This window comes from Eschrichtius robustus, chromosome 4 (genome assembly GCF_028021215.1).
Source record: "Eschrichtius robustus isolate mEscRob2 chromosome 4, mEscRob2.pri, whole genome shotgun sequence".
Classification (NCBI taxonomy): Eukaryota; Metazoa; Chordata; class Mammalia; order Artiodactyla; family Eschrichtiidae; genus Eschrichtius; species Eschrichtius robustus.
In genome coordinates, this window is record NC_090827.1 from 33097583 (window position 1) to 33116629 (window position 19047).

Below are 19047 nucleotides of genomic sequence, written 5' to 3' on the forward strand. Positions count from 1 at the left end.
AGAATATGCGGGTAGCACAAAGTTTCCAGAAGAATTAGGCAAGAATTTTCTGTTTGAGTCAACTGATCCACTACCAGGTCGTAAGTTCATTTCCTTTTTCTTTTTAGATTTTTCTCTTCGCTTAGATTTCTCCTTTTCTGAAAACATAAAATTGAGGTGCCTTTTCCACCCTTTCTCTCCTTCTGTTCCCCTATTTTTCCTCTTCTCTCAGTCAGGTCCTCCGCCCAGGATGGGGAGACCCGCCCCCAGCGGAAAGGGGAGTGACGGGGCGGAGCGAAGAGAAGTGGGCGGGCCTTCCCCTGTCGACGTGCTGACGTCAGAGGACATCCGGTCCGGCTCCTAGTACCTGGAAGCAGGTCTGTCCGCCTTCCTCGGGGCTTAGTAGCATTTTTTTCCCCCGGAATTGTGGTCCTCGAATTGGATCTACAGCCGCCGCGGGCCGGCCTCACGCCATTCCCTGCCCCTCGGCCCCCGGAGTGAGCCCGGCCTCCCCGCGAGGGTGAGCGAGGTCGGCCCGGAGCGCGCGCGAGGGAGGGTGCCCCGCGGGCGGGGATGGCCGTCGGTTCCCCGAGTCGCGTGGCACCTCCGCCGACTCGCCGCTGGGCTCCCCCTGCGCCCCGCTGGGTCCTCCGGCTGCAGGCTTTGCCTCCAAAGCCGCAGTGGCCCCGGACCTGTTTTCTCATTTCGTGGCACGGGCCACGTACTGAAGAAGTGGGAGCGTTCCTGGAGAAGGGCTTAAAACCCATATAACGCTAAGACATAGAATTCACTCTTTAAGTTTACAAAACAAACTAGAGGGGAAAAAATGAGGCTCAACTTTCCCAGCTGGTTCTCCCCGGCGGACGCAGAAAATTCAACCGGTGATCACCCTGTGATTATTTTTTTAGCTCCTTTGGCGAGGGCAGTACACAATTTTTCACCCTGTAAGTTTTGTCATTGTAAATACCGGAAGGGTGACCTAGTGGACTTGGACGTTACTCCGGGTAACCACCCACTAAACCTCCTCGCCTGGTTTGTTCATATTTTTAAGTTGCAACTAACCACCGCGCGGTTTTTTGATTGGGCATTCCAACATTAGAGTTGAAACCCGGAAAGTAGGACAACTTTATGAGTGACGTTAGTATTGTTCCAGGTACAAGCTGGTGTATGATTTTGCTGTATTGTAATGAGAAATGTAAGTGTCAAGGTGTGCTTTCATGGAACTCTCTCCCTGTATCATGGACACGACTTTGGTTTCTTCGAATATTTTTGTCTTCAGGAAGGTTGTGTGTCAGTCACCAGTGAAACCCAAAACCGTGCTTGGAGGTTTGGAATTTGTAGATCTTGGATTGAGCCTAGAAGTCTAAATCTGTGCTTTTAGGGAATTCCACAGTTGATTTTTGAGAACCACTCTTAGAAAAGACTTTTTAAAAAATACATGTATTTTGAAGAATATTAAGAAATTTGAGATTCTGTTTCAAAGCAAGCACATGGACTCATTCATTCGTGTATCTCTTCATTTGTTAAGGGCTTAATTTATGCCAAGCAGGGCTGGGAGGCAAAGAAAGATGGGCAAAGAAAGATATTGTCAAGAAAGATAGGGCTGGAATCCTCAGGGAACTTGTGTCTTCAGATGGGATGAAAAGCCAAATAAAAATGTGTTATTTAGTGAAAACCTTGTTTTTCTAAATGAGGCAGTTCTTTCAACTACCTGATAAAAGCCAGTTTTAAAGTCCTTATTTTGATATGTGTGGTAAACACATACTCTTAAATTTGAACCCTGTTAAAATTACATGCTCACTGCAGGTAAAAGTAGCGGGAAAGGCAGCTTTTAGGGAGTCAAAGCTACTCTGATGCCTTTAATATCTTTTCGGAGAGGGTAGTTTGGCTCTGTAGTTAATGTTGTCATTTGACTTGACTATTAGACGTTTTATTTAGGTATTACACGGGAGAAATTAGACATACTTGAAGACTTGGCAGCATCAGGTCATCTGAATATATGGCTTAAAAAAGTGATATAAACTGGGTAAATAATATACTTTTAAATGATTCTTGTTAATTATATATTCCTAATAATTTTTTTTCACTTGGTACAGAGTAGTTTTTAAAGAATATTGAATATCAGAGGAACTTTTTTTTTTGCTCTGTGGGAAAGAAAACCATTTTGGCTGTTAGGGTAAATCTTTTTGATGTTTACATATTTTAGAACTGTTTGGTAATACAAATAAGTGCCTTATTTTAAAAGCCATCTATTTGGGGTGATGTGTGCTAAATGATGCATAAAGGCTTAAAATGTGCTTAACCATCAAAATAGCAGGGTTGAGTTTAAAGTTTGAGAATTAGAAGATTTCATTCTGGTATTCCTTAGTTTCTTTAAAATAGCAAATGCAACAAGGCAATTATATCTTCTCTGTTTGCTTGTGTAGAAAGAAGGGGAGATGCCTAAAAAAAAGACTGGTGCGAGGAAGAAGGCAGAGAATCGCCGGGAACGTGAAAAACAACTACGAGCATCAAGAAGCACTATCGATTTAGCTAAACACCCGTGCAATGCTTCAATGGTAACAGTTTTTTTGGTTATCGGTTGAAAAACTATATAAATCTATGTTAAAGTCATGTCTGTTGTTTTCATTAACACTGAGTAGTGGTGAATTTTGTTTGATTTTGTTGTTTCTGAAACCTACCATATTTCCTTGGCTACTGTTGGTGACAAATAGATATGTACTGAACAGGAATACATACTAGGAACTGTGTGACATTCTCCAGCTTCTCTAACCTAGTATGCCTTCCTCAGTTTGTCCTATTAATTGGAGCCTTTTCATCCTAAGTCATCATTACCATGACATAGTCCTGGTTTCCACAAGCTTATAGCTCAGTTGTTTTCTGTATTACTTAATGTTTATCAATGACAGAAATCCAACCTAAGTAACTTCAGGGAGAAATAGTTTATTGAATAACTAATGGGCTAACTTGTGTAGTTGGGAAGGGCATGGATGTAGCTGGGATGCAGGGACAGCGGGAACCTGAAACAACTTGTAGCTCTGTCTTTTGCTTTTATTTAGTGCCATCTTCTCAGATTGTTTTATTCCATTTTTTGGGGTTCATAGCCACTGGGTTCATAGCTCCCATGTCTCACATCACATGTTGTTGCCCTCAGAGAGGGAAAGAACTCTGATGGGTTGGGACTTGAATCTAAAGAGAATAGGCCAGTGAGGTTTGAAAAGTGGTTAGAGACCAGACTGTGGAGAGCTTCTTAATACCATGTTTAGAATTCTGGATTTTCTGTGAGCTTCAACATATTGTGTTCTCTACTGTTTCTTGTGTTCGTTCTGTATTATTTTTCTGATTGCTTAAAAAAAAATCCAAAAAACAGACCACTGCTGTATTTAGCCTCTTTTGTGAAAAGGCCACTTCTTTCTCTAGTGTGGTATGCCCCAAAACATACCTTTGTTGTTAAAGTATGTATAGATGCTTGTATTCATGGGTGGAATTGGAGGGTTTGGGCAAATGTCACTTAAATTTTAGCATGAAAAACGGTATTCTTTATAATGTGGGTAACTGCAGTTTTCAGCCAGTAGAAAAATTAATGTTATGTTTTTATATTTTACAGGAATGTGACAAGTGTCAGAGGTAAATTTTTATTTATTTCTTTTTCTATCTATATGTAATAATATAGACTGACCTTTTATCTGATATTGACTAAACTTTAAAATTTTCTTTTACATGACAAGACGGCAGAAGAATAGAGCATTTTGCTATTTTTGTAATTCTGTGCAGAAGTTACCAATTTGTGCACAGTGTGGTAAGTATATGATCAAAACACATGCTTTTCTTTTATCAAACATTTGTTTGGCATTTAATCAGTTTGAACCTGTGGGTTCATCATTATCATTTACAGTAACGTTATGCCTTACTATTAATAAGACTACATAAAATGTTATTTGGCCTATCAAAAAACTGTCAAGTCTTGGTTTTGTCTCTTTGATGTAATGCTGGAAAATAATTAAGATACAGTTTAGATAAAGGTACCACGTGTTGTGTTAAACATGGAAAGATTAGATTTCAGACTAATAACATTTGGTGATGCTGCAGTTTTATTTATACTGTCTTAGTCTTGTCGATACCCTTTGTTTACTTTCCTAAATTTTGATTTCTGCTGATACTGCCTGTAGTGTGTTAGGCTGTTAAAAATAATTTTGTTCCACATTTACCTGGTGCCAGTTTTTGTGATCAGTTGTTTTTCTGTTTGGTTCTTAGCGTATGATTCTTGAATTTCCTCACCTGTATTCCCAAGTGAGTAGAATAGAGTTCCTAAGCCACTTACCTAGTTCCCAAGTATAAGTGGAAACTTTTATTCAGAGTAAATGATTATTCAGAGTAAAACTAAATAGTAGTTCATAGAACAAGATCCATGTTTCCCAAATAGTCTGCCACAGAATACTTGAGCTATTAATAGGTATCTCTCAAAGCAGAGCATACATTTGAGACACGCTGCGTGTTTCATTCCCTCATTCCCACCTGGGAGGGTTCTCTTACCTATGTATGTGTTAAAAGTTCTGAAGACCTCCAGTAAAGAAACCTGATTAATTGTCTTGACTCCAGATTTGCCCCCCAAACTTTTATTTGAACAAGTATCCCCTTTGCTTATGGGATAATAGTTTCAGGTGAAACACAGTTTGAGATATGCTCATTTAAATGTTATGCATGATAACATTGCAGAAAGTTAGGAAGGCTTAGGGCCACACCCCTGAATGTTTCTAGTGTAGTTCTAGCTTTCAGAGACGGCTTTGAGGTCTGTAATTAATGGAAAGAGAACACTGGCCTAGATAGACCAGTCATTTGCCAGTTTTTATATCCTTATTTACAAAAGACAAATGGATGTAGAGTGAGGAAATAGACTGTGGAGAAGATTGAGATAAGCTGTCGCTAGGCCCTTCCCCTGTTTTCAGCGTTTGTGGTGCTGTGCACGGATACAGTTCCCTCTCACTGATTCTTGTCCTTAGTGTTAGACAGGGAGCAGCTGGGGGGCTGCTGCCCCTCATTTCCTGTTTCTCTTCCCATTTCCTGTTGTCTAGCTTTGTTTCTTAGGTAATCAAGGTAGTGGAAAATTGAGCATCTTCTGTTTCTTTCGTGTTCTGCTTTGTGGAGTCTGAGATGCGTGATTAATATGTCACCATTAATCCTCTCGCAGCATGTGATAAGTGAATTTCCTGACAGTGTTTCGGGTTGGTGATTCGCTGCTAGATAAGAGCTCTTGTGGCTGTATTGTGATTTTTAGCTTTATCACTATATTCCTGATTTTTGTGCTCATTTGGGCACTTTTTGGACAATTCTTTTAGAAGAATGTTTACCCGGGGGCTAAGTTTGTAAATTTTTAACTATGGTTAAACATTAAAAAAATGAACCAGATAATTTGCCTAATTATTATTTGATTTGCTTTGGTTTGATATGTTCTAGGGAAAGAAAGAAGCAGTAACTTCAAATCAGACTGCCTTTATTGTGAATTATAAAATGTAAAATTCACTTTTAAAGCATATCATTTAAAAATCTCCCTGAATTCATCTGAAAATTCACAAGATTTTTAAACTGCTTTAGTGATTATTAGATTACAAAGCATAACCTTCAAATTTTGATTTTAGTACAAACATGAATTATCATATAAGTTCCTAATCTCAAAAGATCTGACTCAAGTAATGAGGTCTCAGTTATATCCATTTTCTTTTTCCAGTTATATAAGCAGTAAATAGTGCTGGTCTCTCTTTATTTTCAAATTATTTCCATAGGAACTTGGGCTAGATAAAAAGAGGAATTAGTGAATATTTGTATGTACTACTTTGCAAGACTAATAGTGAAAATTTTTGTTTCTTTGCTAGGGAAAACAAAGTGCATGATGAAGTCTTCTGACTGTGTCATAAAACATGCTGGTGTCTACAGTACTGGCCTTGCCATGGTGGTAAGCTTCTTGTAGTTATCTTTTAGACCAGTAGGTTTCCAAGGATAAGGAGAAGGCATTCTGACCAATATGCAGTTATTTTTTTCTAAATGTAATCAGTCTGGAGTTATCTGGATTATCTGTGGCATGTTTTTGTATGATTTTCACTTTTTACCCACTTGTTTTTGACTGCTTTCTTCTTTCTTATTGGGAAATGTATAAGGAAGGGAAACTCATCTAATGTTGACCTAAACAACATTCATTTGTTAGTGATACCTTTCTAATGTATCTTAATTAGGCATCACAAAATATTATTTACTATACTGAAAGTCCTGCTAAACTAAAATTCAGTCTTTTGGTTAAATAAGCAACCTAGTTCCAAGAGAACCTAGGATTAATTGTTTTTTTAAAGCTTTACGTTTCAAAAAAGAGTACATAGTTAACACAGAATTACGCTCTTTACTACATGTAGTTACATGTAGTTCATTACATGTCATTATGTCTTCGTTACATGTAGACGTTTCAAAGAAAATTCATTATTTTACATAATAGAAACAGTTGCATTGTGTGAGGCATTTTGCTCGTTTTTTCAAAAAAAAATGTTATCCTTTTGACCAGTTTTACTGTATTCTATTGTGTGAATTTATTCTTAGGTCCAAATGTCAGTCCATGAGGAAAGTAATATTTATAGTAGAATATTCATAATTTTCCAAGAACATGTAATTTTCCATCATGAGGCAGACCTTTATATTTTTCATGAGTGGCTATCTTATAGAAGAGCTGGAATTATTCATAATCATCTTATGAAGATTCTTTATTTTAAGTATAGCATCGTCAGTGTTATCTTTATTCAGAAGCTGTTGTAATCTTCCTTGGTAGTTTGCTTATGTCTAGATTTATCAAATTATTATTTTTTTAATTTACTGAGTTGTATGAGTATGAATGATCTCTTATATAAAGAATACATTAAAGTAGAATCATGCATCATTAGCTCTAAATTCTAGAAAAGTGGTTTTCTGGCCATCTTCTATTTGCTGATTAAGATTCCCTCTCCCTGACTCTTCCCCCTGATTTGCCCTGGGAGCCTGACTTGTGTGGTGGACTGAATCAGTGTCTTACTTAGGGCTTCTTTTTGGGTTCAGCCGCCCAAAAAGGACTTTGGCAAGAGACCTGACGATAGGAGGAAATTATCTCCGGGTGTTTATCCTCCCAGCTTACGCCCTACCAGCTTACGCCCTACCAGCTTATCCTGGTTTCGACATGGATTGGCCACCAGTTCCTCTCCATATGACCAGGTAGTCCTCTGCATATGGCTGGCTCTCTCTTGCGGCTGTAGAACTTCTCTCCCTTCCCTGCCCTTGGCCCTTCAGCCCTAGGGGTAGTATCTGCATCATCCCTGATGTTTTTTCGAAGCCCTTCCCTGTTCTTTGTGAATTATCTTTTTAAACTCCCCTGGATCACCCAGTTTGATGTGTCATTCTTCTCTTGCTAGAACCCTGAGTAATCCAAGAGATAGATTCGAGGACTTGCTATCTACACTGGTAATCTATTTTTACAAGTCCCAAAACATTCTTCCTATTTGCTCTTTTCCACTTTTGTTACAGTGCCTTGAATAGTAGAACAGTGAATTTTGAGGGTTGGAAGACCTGGATTTGAATCACAGCTCAGCTGTAATGTAGCTCTAGAACTTGGACTTAGTCTCAGGCCCCTGTCCCTCCTCACCTGGAAAGGAAAAACCGTCCAGTTCCATTTCCTTAAGATTCTTTCTAGCTCTTAGTGTTCTGTAGATGTCATTGTGTTATTAAAGGTGTGTGTAGTCTTACCGTCTTACCTTGACAGAGAATTGGAAAGTCTCACCCTGTCATTTAGTTCCAGATATTATATTTTAGTTTTATTAAACAAAGAGTTATAATAATGATTTAATGCATAAGTTGCCTTAAAAAAGATGCTGGCAGAAGTTTAATATTTTCTCTCTGTTATTCTAGAAAAGCTATATATTTATTTTATAAATTACACAGATAAGAAGGAACTTTCTTAAGTCAGGAATGTTAGTATTTGAAAAAACTTAATTTCGTTACCAGAATTGCTATAGACAGGAACGCTTAAATTATGGGCTCTAGACTTCATTTGATTTATTGTAAAATTCAGTTTGGGGGCAACACTGTCAGCTCTTTGACTTATTTTAATGATTAATATTAGCGTAAGTGCATAGTTTCCCTTTTGCTTCTTTTTCTTTTGATTTATAGATTTGTATATTGTAAATAGCTATTGGTGAAGTAGTTTGATTTTCAGGAAACACTCTTTAATTTTGGCTTAAACAGTGCATTTTCTTTAATGAAGCCACTCATTATCACTGAAGGTTGATAAGCGGCTAAATGTATATAATTTTGGTGGTTGCCGCTGCTTAAACTTTGGCTGCAGCCAGTTGTGTCAAAGGTTAATTTTTCATATTCTTTGGTTGCAGGGTGCAATATGTGACTTCTGTGAAGCTTGGGTTTGTCACGGTAGGAAGTGTCTCAGTACACACGCTTGTATCTGCCCGCTTACCGATGCTGAGTGTGTGGAATGTGAACGGGGTGTCTGGGACCACGGTGAGTGGTTACATACAAATGATGAGCTTTGCTGGAAGTGAAGGCTGACTTTGACACGTTCTGGATGCTCTTTTTTTATGATTTTTTTTAGGATACTGTCAATCGTAAGTACTGGCACTGTTTTGGTTATCAGTTTAGTTGGAAAAGGGATTTATACCAGCAGTAACAGGCAATACTAGGATTTTTACCTAGGCAGGTAGGGAGGGGAGTTACAGGGGAGGAAGTGTCTCTGAGCATTGTGAGTATATATGGGTAGCCAGGGTACAGTGGGAGTTCACTCTTCTATGGTTCAATTTGTCAGTTTTCTTTGTAGCCTTTGCCAGAACAAAAACTGCCGTGCTATTTTGGTGTAAATCTGAAATAACTTGCCATCTTTTCTGAGCAGTTTTACAGATAAGTTTTTTAAATTAAACTTTATCATATTTACATTTGTGGGTTTTGTTCTTTAATCCAATAGGAGGCAGAATTTTCAGTTGTTCTTTCTGCCATAACTTTCTTTGTGAAGATGATCAGTTTGAACATCAAGCCAGCTGCCAGGTTTTAGAAGCGGAAACATTTAAATGTAAGTTTTTATATATTAGATGTTCTTTATACCCAAGATTCTTAATAGTATAAGTGTTAAACTTAATGAAAAAGGAATCTATTGTTTCATGTGGCCTCTTATGGACTGTAATTTAATTCAATATCTATTTTCTGTTTGTAGAAAAAATTCAGAACACATACAGTCCATTTTTGTCCAGCAGTGTGCCAGTGACATTTTGGTTGGGTCAGTTCTTCGTTTTGTGGGATTGATCAGGCATTGCAGGACTTGTAGCATTCCTGATCCTGAATATTAAATGTCATTTTCACTTCCAAGTTATTATAACAACTAACATACCCTCCCCCACCCTGTTTTCAGGTGTCCCCAGATAAGTGGGACACCCCTAGTTTGTTCCTGCTGGTTGGTTCCAGTGACTCTTAGGCAGGACTGTGCATCAGAAACACCTGTGGAGGTTATTTAAAAGTACAGGTGTCAAGGTCTCATCCCTGGAGGTTCTATCTTTAAGTGGGTGGCAGGTGCCAGGCATCTGTATTTAACCTGCACACATAACTCTCATGTATATTCTAGTTTGAGAACCAGTGTTTCATGGTATCATCTATAGAGATAGATTGCATTTTATTTTATTTCTATTCTGTTGGTTCTCAAAAGCTCAAGTTTTAGATTCAGGCATTACTTGAATTCTACTTATTGGCCATATGTTTTTGGGCAACTTACCAAATCTTTCTAAACCTGAATTTTGTTATGTATTAAAGAAAGATGCTAATTTTTTCAAAGAGTTAATTGAAGTGAGAATCCATATAAAGCATAAGTATGGTACCTGTCACTTACAAAGCCCTTATTAAATAGTAGATACCACTGTAGGAAAGACTGAAATTCCAAATTCATTTTCTTGAATTTGGTTCTTGTTCTGCTATGAAATGCTAATCCCTATACTCATCTATAAATTTAAAGTTGATAAGTCATCAGTCTAAGACACACATACACACACGTATGTAATTCTTGTGATATTTATAAAGAAAATCTCAAAGGATTAAAGGAACATCTCAGAGTAGTTAGCCTTTCTGAGCTGTTCCTAGGCTTCTGCAGAATGTATAATATAAAAATTGAATTATTTTATTTGGGACTTGGGAACTTTGTGTATTTCGTAGCATTTAAACCCCAAAGACAGGCAACTGTAAGTGATAAGGCTATATTTCCATCAAGAAGTTTTAGTGATTCAATGAAAGACAAAGGAAAAATAAAGACACTGAATAATTGAAAGGATTTTAAGATAAATCTATTACCATGCCTTTGATACCTCATATTAAAGTCATTCTCATTGCAGATTCACAGGTTTCCTTGGTTTACTATAATTTATCGTCTTTCTTTCCTTTTTTTTCATTGCTTTATTTTTTCTTTGCCATTTTTCCTTCGCCAGTTGCCATTCACTACTTGAAATATTTTCTCTGAAACACTGTCCTAATCATACATATAAGTCCCAAAGATAGTTTGTTTGTACTCCCTTAATTGGTCATACCTCATCATTTTTGGATTTGACTGTACAACTATGAATTGGAAGATACGGAAATTCTATAAAATACTTCTTTGCCTGTATAACCAGTGGGAAGTATGTTTCGAGGGGAAAAAACAAAAACAAAAACAAAACACATGTGTGTACTCTGCCTTTATTTTTTAAAATAATGAAAGTGGCCCAGGAACTTCTAATTTAAATGGCTTATTGTCAGCAGGCTTTGATGTATTCTAACCTGCTTTCTTTTAAAATACTTGGAAGACATAGAAATAGATTTAAAAAGAAAACCATTCCCCAGTCTAAAACTAGGAAAGTCACAATATTTTTTAGAATCTGGGAGAAATGCAGTTTTTATATAAGTTCAAGATTTTAACTCTTGGGGAGAAAAATAACAGGGCAGTGAAGTGGAGTGCCAGAGTGTTTTTGAGGTGTAATTAGGGGAAGAAGCCTGGCAAGGCCGCATCCCATCCTGGCGGTTTGGGTTCCCGGCCGTAAGGGTGAGGGTGTGATAGACAACAACGAGTTTCTTGGGATTGTGTCATTGTGGCATGTCAAAGGTTCAGGTGGTGGGGATGGGAGAAGATTCTGTATCAGAAATGCCTGGTGCACAGGGACATTGGGTTGGGTACTTTGTACTTTCAGTCTGTGTTCTGGTTCTGTACTTGAAAGGGATTTATAGCATTTTGGTGATATATATCCTCTTTTGACTGAATGAAGAATGAACCTAAGAACTCTCTAGGCATATCTTCAAGTAGAAATGATTGAGATTTCAGGTTTATTCCTCCACAGACTGAAATAATATAGTTATTATTGGAGTAATTTGGTATACTTATATATTCCTTATATATATATATATATATATATATATATATATATATATATATATAGTAAGTACTCAGTTGATTTTTACTTTTATTATTAGTATGTAGGACAAGTAATATAAATCCATCTGAAATAGCAGTGTCACTGTGGAAGGAAGCAGGATGGTTGGACAGAAGCAATAATAATACACATAATTGAGAAATCATCTTTGAGTTTTTAAAAAAATACTTTCCTGTTCAGATTGAAAAAGCTCCCCATGACCCAGGCAAACTTAAACGAATCCCCAACTTAGAAACATCTGCAATATTTGAGTTATAAAGATAGATTTCCTTTTGTTTTCTTTACTTTTTCAAAACCTCTAAGTAAATTGAAAGTTAATAGTTTATATTTAGACTATATCAGGGTAAGGCTTAGTTTGTTTTCTTGTTTCTATACCTCTCAATTATTTTTGTCTTCCATTTTTTGGCATATTCAATATGTGCGAGACAAATTGGCTTTTCTAAAATATTTGCTCTTAAGTTTAGGAGCATTATTTGCATTAATATTTGCATTAATTGTAGATAATGACCAAAATTAATGTGGCTTACTGACTAAAATAGAGATAAAATATTTTAGGATTTTTCCATCTGTTTTCCTGCCCACTTGAGTATTATTTTCTCTTCATAGTCACGCTTTTCCACCTGAAGTATTCTATTCTCATATCAGAAGTTTGCAAAAAATGGCAATAGCCTACAACACGAGGAGAGAATATATATTAATGGAAACAGTTATTCTTTTAAAAATTGAAGTTATATCTTTTTTTTTTTTTTTGGCTGTGTTGGGTTTTCGTTGCTGCACGTGGGCTTTCTCTAGTTGCGGCGAGCGGGGGCTACTCTTCGTTGCGGTGCACGGGCTTCTCATTGCGGTGGCTTCTCTTGTTGTGGAGCACGGGCTCTAGGTGTGTGGGCTTCAGTAGTTGTGGCTCGCGGGCTCAGTAGTTGTGACTCACGGGCTTAGTTGCTCCGTGGCATGTGGGATCTTCCCAGACCAGCGCTCCAACCTGTGTCCCCTGCATTGGCAGGCGGATTCTTAACCACTGTGCCACCAGGGAAGTCCTGAACTGTTATATCCTTAAGTGAAGAGTCCAGCCAGTGTCACTGAAAAAATGTTTTACCATTTCAGTTTCCTAAATATCGTTAATGAAGTTTGCCATCTCCTAGTTTTGGAGCAATAGAAAGGGATTGGAGGATAAAAGAATGCTGTGTCTGTGCAATTGCTGGATTCCTTGCATCTGGCTGGGGATTCCATCTCATTTTTTTGTATCCTCTAGGTTATGAGACAGAAAAAAAACGATAATTGATCTAAGATAGTACATCAAGTATAAATCTGTGGAAAATAGTGTTTTCATTCCAAGGTTGAAAATGGATATTATGCACTTTCCCTCACAGGTGTTTCATGCAATCGGCTTGGTCAGCACTCCTGTCTCCGTTGTAAGGTATACTTTCATATTTTTTAGTTTTAGATTTTGTTTTCTATCCCCATACTCACCCACCAGCTCTTGGATTATTTATAGCTATAATAAATCTACAGGGGTCCTTAAACATTATGTAATTTACTTCTTTTATTTTAGAGATTGTGAATGAAGTTGAGACAGCTTAGAGACATTTCAGAGGTCATCCAGTTGGCTTGTCTCAGAGTTGACACCAGTGCGTGTGTCTCCTGAATCTTAGCTCAGTGTTTTTATGCCTTATGTTTATAGAGAACATTCTGACCAAAATGATGGGAGTATATTTTACTTTATGTTAAAATGCACTTGTTTGGTAGAGTTTGAGTACAGTGAAGATTTCCGTAATGTTCTGTTTCCTTAGACCTTGTCTCCAGCATTTCCATTTGTCAAAGGTCACTAAACGGATGCAGCTGATTCACTGCCTCGCAGAGTCATTTCTCTGGTTCCTACTAATACTCCTAACCCTATCTCTTAATTCTCCCCCAACTCTTCTCCAGTTCTGTCTGTGCTGTTCTCCTCTGCCTTAGGTCACTCTTCCGTCTTTGCTTACCCTGCTGCACCCCCATTCTCCTTCAGATCTCGGCTAAGACTTCACATCTCCCAGGCAGCCTTTCCTGAATCCTGGGTCTGGTTTGGCGCTTCTCCTCTTCCCTTCCCTTGCGATGCGTAATGTGTGTAGCTGCCTCTCCACTTGTCTGTGTCCCCAGTTAGACTGTGTGCTCTGTGCAGGTAGATAAGCTGGTCACCATTATGTCATCAGAGGCTTTGTGAATACTCGTATTTACGAAGAAACGTGTCTACATATCATACCCTGCATATATTTTCTGTCTTGTGTTTAGGCCATAGTTCAGAAGAGTCCTGGCAGAGACCATTTCCTTTAAGGAATTGAAATCAGGAGCATGACCAGTCCCAACAAAACTCTTAACCTCTGCCCTAACAAAAGTATATATGTAACTTTACATTTCCTTGAAATACTAAGTGGTGTCTTCGTATATTTTTTGAATTACTTATTTAACTTGCTCATTTTTATTTCTCCTATATAGGCTTGTTTCTGTGATGATCATACAAGGAGCAAGGTGTTTAAGCACGAAAAAGGAAAACGGCCTCCCTGCCCTAAATGTGGACATGAAACTCAGGAAACTAAGGATCTCAGCATGTCAAGTAAGGCTCTTGTTAAAATACCACTGGGGTGATTTTGCTTTCTTGCTTAGACAAGATTTATCTCTTTTTTTTCTCTTTCTATTTTTGTTTTTGCCTTTTCTTCATATTTGAAAAGATGAATGTGTTCTCTTATGCAAATGGAATTTTATAGCCTTGGAAAATTTGTGGGTAAAATTTCTCAATTTAACTTAAGAAATATACCATCATTCACTCTGATATTTGGCATTTGCTTCAGTTAATGACATAGTGAATACTGAAATTTAAGACCAAAAAGAATGATTTTTCTGTTTTTGCTGAAGCTTCATTTTAAATAATTGAGTAGCAATAAATCCTCACTATTCAAGTGGTGGTAATCTTCAGTACTTGGAAGTTGGAATTCATTTTGAAGCTATTCTTATGTGTGTGATATTTGAGCAGTGATGCTTATTATGTTATACGTCACTACTGTAGGAAATTGTTTTATAGTTTTTATATAACTTTTCTATGAAGGGATGCAACTACTACAGACATGCTTACAGTAATGAAGCTCACAATTTTGTTAAAGAGAATTTGACTCTTTACCAAACGTATAATGGAACCATAATTCTAAATGCCTCTGACAATACTTTGTTTAATCAAAGATATAGTTATACAGTGAGGTGAGACATAATTTTTTACGCTCAACTTTGTTTTGCTACTAAGGCAGAAGAAATGACAGACTTTGTCTTCTAGGACATCTGAATTATAAAGTAGCTCTCTTGAGAAGAGTGTAATGACATGAAATCACCTGTTCTGTGATTTGAAAATGCACTTTTAATTGATCAAACAAAGGGCATTTTAGTTTTTAACATGCCTTATTTAACTTATGTATGGAGAATGCTGTTATTCTTATTTCGTTTTCCTACTTTGTCTAGATTTAATGAAATGACACTGTCATCTTTCTCATTTCTTATATATGATGTGTATGTAGACTCTAAGTAGGATGGAACTGATTGTTGTTTCTAAGGTCTCCTTTCTTTCCGGTTGAATGTTAAGTGAGGAAATAAGGAAAATGTGACTGACTTTTTCATTTGAGAGTAAGAAGCAGCCAATCAAGTTCATGTAACTTCATATATTGTAGAGGAAAATGAGGATGTAGAGAATTGGAGCTAATCAGGTGCCACACACATATCTGTCTTTCGTAGCACGCTCCCTGAAATTTGGCAGGCAGACTGGAGGTGAAGAGGGAGATGGAGCTTCTGGGTATGATGCCTATTGGAAGAACCTTGCATCTGATAAGTATGGTGATAGCAGCTACCATGATGAGGAAGAAGATGAGTACGAAGCAGAGGATGATGAAGAGGAAGAAGATGAAGGTGGAAAGGATTCAGATGCTGAGTCATCAGATTTGTTTACTAATTTGAATTTAGGAAGGACCTATGCCAGTGGCTATGCTCACTATGAGGAACAAGAGAACTAGGAAAGCTGCTTGCCCATTGGTGACCTTGTCTGAGGAGCTGGAATGTGTGTGCTTGATGCATAGTGTGTGGATATTCAGATGTACGCACTGTCACTTAGCCTTATGTGAAAGACTAGTCACACTTACTGGGGCAAGGAGTAGGGCATAGCATTTTCATAGGAACTGATAATCAGGCTTGTAGCATAAGAAAAATGAATTTCAAATGTAAGATGTTTATCGATCCAAGCAATTAAGCATCATGGATTGGATTTTACTGATTTCAGTAATCTAGTAGGTTTGCCAATTAAATACATATACAGGATAAAGGAATAGGATGGTAATATATTTGTTTGAAATTAAATTGCTGTTTTTATTAATACTGCTTAGAAAATCATTCTGATTTTGTAAAATGTAATGGGTAAAATGAATTACTGTACTTTTTCTTGTTTGTCCACAGGATAAAAGTCAGATGTTACGCTAAATTTTCATTAAATATTCATGTTATCTTAAGTAGTTATATGTGTGTTTTAGCAATTGACTCATTCATTTCTTTCTTCACAGCGTGTGTCCTGAACAATACCTATTATTTATGCTTAAATGTATAGACAAAGGTGACTATATAGCCATTTTTCAGAATCAGTATTATCACACAGATGTTTTACCCAGGAAATTTCATTTCTCTTTGAATAAATCTAGTATCTCACTTATATACTTTTGATATTTTATTTGATTTCTTATTCTCAGTATTTTAAGCCTATTTTGGAAAGCATTCCAATATTTATGTATAAACTGTTTCATTTTTTTGTCTAATATGCAAGATAGGTAGCAGAGATTAATAGTGTGTGATAGACACAAAGTGATGCAGCTGAACCCCATCATCCGTGGTAGGTGGAGAACAGACAGTTGCTGGCACAAGTTCCAGTGGTTACAGTTTACACTGACAGTGAATTGGGATGGTGTGGTAGAAAGGAATGCATCATCAGACTGGCTGGCATTTGAAAAGTATGGAGAACATTGTAGCCACATGGATAACAGGTCGGATGGCTATTGCTGAGCCATTTTTATTCCGTAGAAACATAATGAACAGCTGAGGGCAATAACAGGCAACAGAAAGCCAGAGGGCCTCTAGATGCACTGGAAAAAGCTTTCATCTCTTGCAGCAGGAGAACTGAGAAAACTGAGGACCAAGCCAGGAGTTAGTAGTCTGAGTGGATAAACTTCAAAGACAGTTGCCCATCACGGCAGGTCTGTTATGCAAAGGTCAAGGGACTGTTTGGGAATATCCAGGACCCTGATGAGTGAGATGGAGACATTGCAATGGATGCCGCTGAAGATTTTCACTGCCTAGACTCCTGAACTTTCTGAGCCCGCAGTCACAGCCCACTTCTCTCTCTTAAGGGCAAAGGCGCCTCACCCACTCCCAGGCTATATGATGATGCAGAGGTCTCTTTCCCCAGGCAACCTGTGCCCCCTTGAGGACTTGCCCTATCTCCATGCCACTAGACCTAGAATTAGGGTTGAGCAACTGTAATTAGGGTTAAGTAAAACTCAGCCAGAGAGGGGCTGGGCCTGATGAGACAGGACACAGACCGTACCCCAAAGGAGCTGCAAGAATTGGCCTGTATGTATTGGGAGGAGCAGGAAGAGAATGATTGAGGCTGGAATCTGAAGTTGTTGATTAGGAGGGACAGAATGAAATTAGGGGAGAGTTTGCTAATAGCACCCACATTGGGTCCTTGGGTTGCAGGATAAGCACTCTCAATAGGATTTAACATCCCAGCTAGGATCCCAGGAGATGTGAACTCACTACCAGGATGGCTTCTAGAAACATGGAAAAAGCAATGGCCAATTCTAAACAAAGTTGAGTGGCAAATGGTGGAGGAAAGAATGAAAAGGTTGAGGGAAGTGGATATGCCAGAATGGATAGATTTATCTTTGGATGATTATGTTCCACAGGAAGGCCCAACAGACATACCATTTAACAAGGCCCTAAAGACGTGTGCTGATGAGAGGAGCACGAGGGCCCCCCAGAAGCTCAGTGGTAACTCTGTAGGCTACTTCTGACAATAGAAACAAACTATTGTAGAACCTAGCTTGCTGATGGCAGTGGGTGATAAGACCCTGAAATAATAGTGGCCAGTGGCAGTACCTATTTGCCAAAAGTCAGTGGGGTCACAATTATGGTAATGACTACCAAGGTGGGAGTGGTTAGTCAAGGGGGCCTGACCTGCAGAGAGTTATGGAGAAGGTTAATAGAATACAGCAAGCTTAGGGGCAAAATAAATGGGTAACAATGAGAGTACTACTTAGTTTTTGTACCACTGGGCAACATCAAGGATAGATAACATGGAGGCCGAAGGGTGGTTGTCCTGATAAAGAATTATCAGCCCTTGCTCAGTTTCTGGACCTGAGTCACTTTTCAGACCCATAGCCCACCGATGAAAGAGGTCCCCAGGAGGAAGCCCCCTGTAGCACCATGGCATTTGGACAAGGTAGTTAGTGCCCCAGTGTTTCCCCAAAACCTAGAGACATTCACTCATAATTCTACTCTGGGGAGAGGAGGAAAATAAGATATTTCAAGGCCTGTTGGACAGAGTCTGAATTGATACTGCTATCCAGAGACTCAAAGTGTCCTTTTTGCTCCCTTCTTAAAGTGAGGGAGGGGTTGGATAATAACAGGGGTCTTGACCAAGTGCAAGGTTACAGTGTTTTCACTGGGTGTTTGGAAGGCTAAGTGGAAGCCTCTGAAACTTAACTACCCTCCTACCTCCTCCTTACCCCAGCCAAGATAGCAAAAAGCAATAGTATAGCCTGGAATGATGGCAGAAATTAGTGGCATCCTTAGGGATCTAAAAAATGCAAAGATGAAAATCCCATCCCATCTATATTAATTCACCAGTCTTTCCCCTGCTGAAACTGCATGGATCCTGGAAGATGCCTATAGGCAACTTCAAGTTCAGTCAAGTAGTCACCTTGATTGCAAATGCTATGCCGGATGTGGCCTCTTTGTTGGAGCAGATATATGTAGCCCAAGTCCAAGGAATGTAGTCTTGGATTTTGCAAATGATTTCTCTCCATCGAAAAAGGGGATCAGAAACAATTTGCATTCACATGGAATGGACACTATACTTCAATAGTTTTGTCCCAGGGCTTTATTAACTCTGCCACTTTATCCTAAAGAATATGCACCTGCTTCATCAATGATAGTGTGCTGAGGATGGATGAGCAAGAAGTAGCTAGAACACAAGGCAGAAATAGAGACACAGATGTAGGGAACAAACGTACGCACACCAAGGGGGGAAAACGGGGTGGAGGAGTGGGGGGTGGTGGTGGTGGTGAGATGAATTGGGAGATTGGGATTGACATATATACAGTAATATGTATAAAATAGATAATAAGAACATGCTGTATAAAAAAATAAAATTCAAAAAAAAGAAAAGTAGCTAGAACAATGAGGCCTTAGTAAGACGTGTTACAGAGAGTAGGGGATAAACCTTATGAACGATATGCCACATCCATAAAATTTTTAGGGGTCCAGTGGTTAGGGACAGGCTAGTGTATCACCTCCACAGTAGAAAATTGCTACATACACCTCCTGCCATGAGGAAGGC

At 38.4% G+C, this 19047-nt stretch overlaps 1 protein-coding gene across 3 annotated transcripts; it reads left to right on the forward strand.

The window, feature by feature from the left end:
- Positions 1 to 314: 314 nt before the first annotated feature.
- ZNF330 (zinc finger protein 330) lies at positions 315 to 16097 on the forward strand. 3 transcript variants are annotated; one of them, XM_068542541.1, is made up of 10 exons: positions 315 to 356; positions 2406 to 2537; positions 3587 to 3606; positions 3708 to 3778; positions 5850 to 5929; positions 8373 to 8499; positions 8957 to 9061; positions 12800 to 12846; positions 13902 to 14019; positions 15183 to 16097. In XM_068542541.1, exons 2-10 carry the CDS (start codon positions 2418 to 2420, stop codon positions 15455 to 15457), a joined length of 963 nt encoding a protein of 320 aa, XP_068398642.1. In that variant the 5' UTR covers positions 315 to 356; positions 2406 to 2417; the 3' UTR covers positions 15458 to 16097. The 3 variants fall into 3 exon arrangements, with proteins under 3 accessions (XP_068398642.1, XP_068398643.1, XP_068398641.1); XM_068542542.1 differs by having other exon boundaries at positions 334 to 508; XM_068542540.1 differs by having other exon boundaries at positions 334 to 499.
- Positions 16098 to 19047: the final 2950 nt, after the last annotated feature.